The sequence below is a fragment of the Vicia villosa genome, unplaced genomic scaffold (genome assembly GCF_029867415.1).
Source record: "Vicia villosa cultivar HV-30 ecotype Madison, WI unplaced genomic scaffold, Vvil1.0 ctg.001013F_1_1, whole genome shotgun sequence".
Lineage (NCBI taxonomy): Eukaryota > Viridiplantae > Streptophyta > Magnoliopsida > Fabales > Fabaceae > Vicia > Vicia villosa.
In genome coordinates, this window is record NW_026705449.1 from 535,264 (window position 1) to 542,856 (window position 7,593).

The following is a 7,593-nucleotide window of genomic DNA, read 5'->3' on the forward strand; positions in this document are numbered from 1 at the left end:
CATCTTCATCCTCCATTTTCGTAACTATGGTACAACCCTCACTAAACAGGTAATAACTCTTCACCTGTAACTCCGATTGAGCTGATTCTGGTCTTGTTGGAAAGATTACGAAATTCTCTACAATTTGCATATATGGATCGCCTCTTGCATGTTCTTTATCATGGAGAAAAACGCGTTTGAAGTAGAAGGTCTGATGCTGATTTTTAGAGGAAAACATGCATGCGGGTTTGACAACTTTGGAGCTAGAGTTTTGATCAAAGGAGAACCTTGAGAGCACCATTATCACCCTCTCAACCTCTCCAACTCAGAATCTTCAAGGGACGAGGTGAGTTCCATTAGATAGAACTTGGGTAGGTAGTTTGGGGATGATTGCATGTTGGGTTTTGGGTTGAGTTTGATGCTTTGCATGCTTGATCATTTGATATAAATGTGTTCTTATGATGCTTCCTTATGCTTTGGATGAGTATTATGTGCCTTGGGTTGTCATTGTATGTTAGGGTTTCATTTGGGATGGATTGAGATGCAAATAATAGATGTTAGAACTCAAAATTCGCATTCTACACTGTCAGGTTCGCTACAGCGAACTCTGTGTTCGCTGCAGCGAATGCCTGCAGACTGCATAATTATGTTTTCACTAAAACGGCCATAACTTGAGTTCTACAACTCGAAACGGAGTGCCGTCAGAAGCGTTAGAAAGGTTTGTCAGTGCTCTATGTGATATTGCTTAGCTAACATGATTTTGATACAGATATAGATTATGACATATGATTAGGTGTTGCTTGGTATTATAATAAGCACAATTAGCCTTGAGTTTATGTCTATAAGATGCTAACCTTGTATGGAACTTAGGCCAAGGTGTTCACCTTTATTAATAGGTTGTATAATGTCATCCTAACCTGAGTATTGGACCTTGTTTGTATTTTAGGAGTTTGGATGTACTATGGAAAGTTCTGATTTTTCCTTTGTTAAGAACTTTCGCTTAGCGAACTTTCATTCGCTGTAGCGAACTGTGTAGCGAATAAACCTGGGAGTTGAATTGATTTATTCGCTGTAGCAAACTGTGTAGCGAATAAACCTGGGAGTTGAATTGATTTATTCGCTGTAGCGAACTGTGTAGCGAATAAACCTTGGAGTTGGATGTGATTGTCTGTGTGATGGTTTATACCGTGCTGTGTGTTTTCGATGATGTGTGTATTCTTGAATCAGAGTAAGCTTAAGCTACTAGGTGGTAAGTCCTGTTTATGGACTTAGTCCATCATTTACCATTGCGGTATGAAGGTGAGGGTCTTGAATTGCATTTCCCACTTTGATGTGACACACATGCGTGCTCGATATGTTTATGCACATGAGCTACCATTGCAATATGAAGGTGAGGGTCTTGAAAGGCGTTTCCTACCTTGATGTAACATATTGGCGTGCTTGGTATGGTGGGGTCATGATGCCACGTAGGCTACATCACTTCGGACTCACCTCTAGTGATGTCACATAGATAATCACTAGGCTTTCGCCTAGTGGGCTTGTACTTTCATGCAAGCGTTTTCGCATTTGGATAACCACCTGCGTATATACATGATTGATAGGGTAGTGACACCACTTAGGAAGTCACTGCGGTAACTCATCACAGATGAGATTGTGTAGTCAAGTAGGTGTAATTCACATGGGATTCATCTGACTCATAGTGAGGTGGTCTTGTGCGAGTCTCTTGACGCGATGTACAGGAGTAACTCACCGAGGGTGTGGTTTGGCAGCCTAGGTAGACGGGCAGATTCTACTCCTGGATTCCTCGTACATGGGTACGGGTCTGCATACTTGTTTGTGATGGCGTTGAGCCTATTTGTTTTTATTGCCTCATTGGATAGTTACGGGACTTCCAATGGTGGTGTATCCTTGTTTGTGTTTGTACCAGACCGTGAGGAAAACTCCGGATCCATGGTGGATCTGTTTGTTTGCATGCACCTTGTATAACCGAGCGAACCCATAAGATAGGGAAACTCACTGAGATTTAGTAATCTCACCCCAATCCTCTTAATATTTTTCAGGAACAGGTTAGAAGTAGACAGATTGCATGAAGGATTGCTTTGAAGACTGTGGACAAGCAAATGGCAGGAAGACCTCCTCAGACGTTATCTTTCCGCTGTGCATTGTTGAAGACACGTTGATCATATACCTCTTAGTTGGAAACTTGTATTATATATGGATTTTAATTTCTTGTCTTTAACGCTTATGTATGTTTCGTGTACCATTTATAGCATCACTACATATTATTCTAGACATATATGTATGGGGTGTTACAGTACCATTTATGAACATTCAGGTTCATTTTTCTCCATGATCGCCATCATAGGACCAAATTCCCTCTGGGCACTAGAGCACATCAATATCGCTACCATCATTATAAGTAACGCTTCACTGACACCATGGTCAACATTTATATATTTAAAAATAGAAGAATGTATCATCCTTAAAATTTTGTTGATAGTAAATGAACATCATGTTGAATAGAACAAAAAAAACTCACTGACGATTATAATGTGCAAGTTAAGGGACACCATGTGTAAATTAAACATCCACGTCTTTGTGTGAATCCTTTAGAGCGGGTTGGGTTGTGAAAGAGTTTAAATTTAATCAAAGTGGAGTTTTTGGAGAGTATGACTTAGATTTTGATAAAATTTTCAAGATAGAAAGCGCAGTCCGAAAAATATTTTCCCCTTTTTTATGCTATTTGGCCACGGGGCCTTTATTGTTGTATTTTGAATTCTTTTTAAATTATTTGCTAAAATTATAAATTTGGTCAATCACTATAAATTCTTCATTGGAAAAATGGAAATTTTTATTAATCAAATAATCAAAAGTAAACATTTTACAATGATTTCAAGTTGATTTGAACTCTTTTTATTGAGCTAGCACCACATGTTGACGATATACATTGAATAAAATATTTATCAAAAACCATATCTGAAAGAATTACGAATAATATGAATATGATGTCTATGTCGTATGTGGTAGTCGGTCAGCCAAATAGATGTACATATGTCCCATAGCTCCAGTGAGAAATTCATTTTTATACCTTGATTCCATAGTCACAATTTCACCATCGTTAATCTTAATTGAGCCTAGTTTTGGAGAGCAAGCAGACATTCCAACGGCATAACCTTCTTCATTTCCTGCTTCCTTTCCCGTTCCATATCTTGGTGTTGATGTACACAATGTCCTTCCGTCCTAATTAATTAATCGAAAACAAAATAAACAATTTTAAAAACAAGAGATTATATGCACACACTATTAAAAAATTGACTATATATAAAGAGAATAAAACTTATTATCACTTAAGAAAAATAATAAGCAAACACAAGTTTAACAAAACAATTTCAATATAATATCAATCTCTACCTGTCCAATTAGTGTAGCATTAACAACACCTGTATGCATATGAGAAATGCCGTAAATAAGATAACCTCCTTTTATCATTGGGATGCTTGCTTTTTGAACATGGACAAGATCAGTACTATTACTTTTAGGAATAGTATACTCTGCCTGTGAAAAGTTAAGAAATAATTGTTAATTACTCTCTTCTAATGTGCAAAATAATTATATAAAAACTAGTATTGTAAGATTTTAGAGTTTAATTTATTTGTATTGTACACGGGGATGCGAGTGTTAGTCGGTAGTATATATTATGTTAAAATCTAGAGTATTCTGGACTGTTCTTCTCACATGTCCAGAATCATTTACTTAAATCATTCCTTTCTTTACCTTGAGTTAACTTAGTCGGAGAAAATGGAAAATTTTAATTTAAATAGCTTATTTACCTGACAATCATGGATTATTTCTGAACCGTTTATTGTGATACGATCGGTGGAATCAAGTATATAAAATCTAACAGGGATTTGATGTAGGTCCCAATCAACCCATGTTATTGTGTATCTTAGAGCAAGTTTTCTACATGGTGCTTGGAATCCTTTTCTCAATTTGCATTGAAATGAATTTTGGCAACAAAAGACTCCTCCTTTATATTCGGGGGACAATGGTTTACCATGTATATCTGGTGTCACGTTATAAAAATTTTCTGGGAGATTAAATTGGTCACACCTACATTCACTACAACTTTTTCTATCTTCTGTGCCACGTGTGTCAAGGACCATGAGGTTAAATAGCCATTTCTCTTCCCAACCTTCTTTAATATTGGCAGGATTACCTTGTTCAACCGCAAAAGGTTCTGGAAGCTTTGAACATGTTCCTCGTGATTCACTTCCCAAACCCCAATAATGTGGTAGAATATATGTGTTGCAAGTTCCATCATTTCTTTTGAAACTTGGACCCTCATGCGGCATAGTTTTATCCTTGTTTATGTGATATCTTATAGCAAACCAATGATGAATGTATGTTTCATATAATGGTACGGAGTTCCCTTGCTCATCAACTAAATCAACATCAAAGCTTTTGACTCCAATATGGCCCCTTGGAAATTCAATATCTTCAATAGTTTTAGCCAGAACCTCTCCAGGTCCCAATTCAAACTTTTCTGTTAAATACGTTTTTGATTTGATAGGGTTTTGATTCTTATTTTGTTGTGAATATGTTGTGCATGATAGCATCACAATTATGGACAGTGAAAAAATAAATGATTTGGAGACAAATCTCGTGTTTACCTGCATGCAAATGATTATTGTTAATTAGATATGAATAATGCTTATAATGTTGTTCTTTCGTGTGAATTTATTAATAGATAAAAATATTTAAATGAATGCTAGAAAAGTAAGGAAATCAAGATGAAGGAAATGTGTACCGCGTGATAAACCATGGTAAAGATTTTCTCCTTTTCGAACTTCTAAGAAAAGGAGAAAATAACTTTGCGAAGACGTGAAGGTCTTGCATGTTTGTTGCATGTTTGTTGCTTTTATAGTAGAAATACATGTCTATTTTTGTACAAATCCAACCCATATATTAAATTCTTTTCTTTTTTTGGGTCTTATGTGTTTTCTATTAATAGCTAAGTAGTTATGACAGAAAAGAAAATGTCTTAAGAATTTATTTTGTATTTGACAATACCAGTCATTTGAAAGTATTTATAGTAACCTTTTTATGGGTATAATGAATTGATGTCTATTTTAGATTACATCACTATAAAAGAATTTTACGTACTTTTTATTTAATCATACTTAATTAGGATATTTATAGTTTCTTTTTTTTCTCCTTTTTGAATATTATTGTTCGTATGCTTTGTATCTCAAATTGTTTAGTTGATTGTGAGAACTAATTGGTTTGGAGTTTAAATAACTTTGATATTTTTACTTTTGAGCATACTTATAATATTATTCATATTATATGTCTAACCTTTCATTAGGGAAAGAAATTTCGGAGTGTAATGGCTTTACTTCCTAATTTCATTATTGTTTAGCATATTATTCTCAAAAAGGTAGAATTGATCAATTGTTAAATAGAGGTCATATGTAACGGTAGGATGTGATGATTAGAAACACTTTAACTTTGTTTCATTTTGTTCTCTATCATAAATATGTTTCAAATATATATTATCTTTTACGTAATTAGTGGATTCTAGGTCCTCTCAACTTTATTTTAATTTTTTTATTGGTCTTTATTTTAAGAGCAATGCTATTCATACACTATTTATTACACCAAATACTTACATCAAACACTATTCATCGTATTTGGTTAATCCAGTGTAAAAACTTGACTAATGCAGTACTGAAGTTGGTTAATTCAACATCCAGGTATTAAAAATAATTTTTACCAATCACCAAACTTAGTTAATGCAGTGTAAAAATTTGGTTAATGCAGTAATAAAGTTGGTTAATGCAACATTCAGACATTAAAAATAATTTTTAGCAGTCATCAAATTTGGTTAATGCTGTGTAAAAATTTAGTTAATGCAGTAATGAAGTTGATTAATGCACGTCCAAGTATTAAAAATAAATGTCCGTATATGAATAGTATTCAACCGTACATGAACGACTCGTCTTGGAACTCTAGAGACGTAGTTTGGAGTTGTAAAGCTCTAATTTGGAGGTGGTCGTATATCGGGAAAATTACTCGGGCCAATTGTAATTTCTACGAGTTTAGCAATAGCCCATTGTTTTACTTAAGTTAGAATACAATAGGATTGTAATTTTCTTAAGACTCTTGTTCTTGTTGTTTCATCCGTTTATTAATTTATTCCTTGCTTTTAAAAAAAAATGAACAATGTCGTCCGTACATGAACAGTATCGTCCGTATATACGTGTAGGTGTAAGAATTGGTGTAAGAATAGAATTTTTATTATTTTAAATTTGGAGTTAAATGAATGTTTATCAATGTTCAGCGCTTGCTATGAGTTTGTCAATAGTGTATTTTCTATCTCATAAACAAGGGAAATCATATTGGTTCTGATCTTATCATTGTTTAACATTGTCAAGTTGTTGTTTTCTTTTTTGTTGTCATTTGAGAAACTGGTTGGTTCTATTCTTATCCATTTTTGTAAATCAAATTTAACAATATACAAACTTTCACAAGCCTTATTAATTGTGGTTCACACATACATGTAAGCTAGAAGATTTAGGGGATGTGCATAGTGATAAAGAGGTATAAATAATATTTATAGTATTATTTATTAGTATTATTAGAAGTATTATTATTATTGGGCTCCAATTGTATTTGGGCTTTTAGTTATATTATCCATTATGGATGTTATATAATGTAGTGTCTTTGACACATTTGAGATATCAAAGAAATGAAATGAATCTTTATTTTTTAGTTAGTTTTATTCTCTTTTATTTTACAGCTTTTATTAGTTTTTCTCTAGTTTTGTTAGGGTTTAGCTTTTGCTTCCTAACATTGGTGCTTTCATTCTTGAACACCAAAACCTCCCATGGCATACCCATTTCATCCCACCATAAACACCTCTCCAACCACACCTTCATTTCCATCTTTTCCATGGGAACTTTTTACACCTTATTACACCCATGCATCTTCATCACCAAAATTATATTTAAATCACGGATATTCACCACATTCATCTTATAACCCATATCCATCTTATTCACATGTTTCCTCGGCCTGCTACAACAATTTTTACGAACAAGCACCCATTTCCCCTACAGCAACATCACACACACACCCTAACTCCACCAACATCAATACCTTTCAACACCAATCATATGACCCTCACACACCTATCTATCACCAAAAAATATCCAATGATGTCAATACTCCTTATCTGTATCACATCCATCATTCACCCACTCAAATTCCAGCAAATAATCCTTACCAGTACCTCACCCATCATTCACCCACTCTAATTCCAGAACAAAATCAACCATTCACTCAACAACAAACTCATACTTATCCAAATGATTTTCAAGAGCTTTTCCAAAAGTTGCATCTAGCTGAAGAAAAATATAAGAAGGAAAAGAAAGCTATTAATGAGAAATATCAGACCTCTATTCTTTCTTTCAAGCAAAGATCTCAAAAAAATTCTCAAGAAATTTCTTATGCACACAAAAATTGCAGAGAAAATTATCAAAAAATTATTGTTGAAACTGACCCAGGAAAACAAGTCGAAGAAGAAGTTGAGATCACAATCATCACTTCAGAAAA

At 34.1% G+C, this 7,593-nt stretch overlaps 1 protein-coding gene across 1 annotated transcript; it reads right to left on the reverse strand.

Moving 5' to 3' along the window:
- Positions 1-2,876: 2,876 nt before the first annotated feature.
- Positions 2,877-4,875, reverse strand: LOC131632755 (uncharacterized). The gene is made up of 4 exons (XM_058903483.1): positions 4,787-4,875; positions 3,810-4,649; positions 3,391-3,534; positions 2,877-3,219 (listed from the first exon to the last, which is right to left on the reverse strand). The coding sequence occupies exons 1-4, from the start codon at positions 4,799-4,801 to the stop codon at positions 2,989-2,991; spliced, it is 1,230 nt and encodes a 409-aa protein (XP_058759466.1). The 5' UTR covers positions 4,802-4,875; the 3' UTR covers positions 2,877-2,988.
- Positions 4,876-7,593: the final 2,718 nt, after the last annotated feature.

What these genes read in the sequence shown, in the direction of transcription:
- LOC131632755 (XM_058903483.1), bottom strand. An exon ending in AAATAATCCATGATTGTCAG is followed by an intron (nt 3,535 to 3,809) that starts GTAAATAAGCTA and finishes AACTTTTCACAG; the next exon opens with GCAGAGTATACTATTCCTAA. An exon ending in ATGCTACACTAATTGGACAG is followed by an intron (nt 3,220 to 3,390) that starts GTAGAGATTGAT and finishes TTAATTAATTAG; the next exon opens with GACGGAAGGACATTGTGTAC.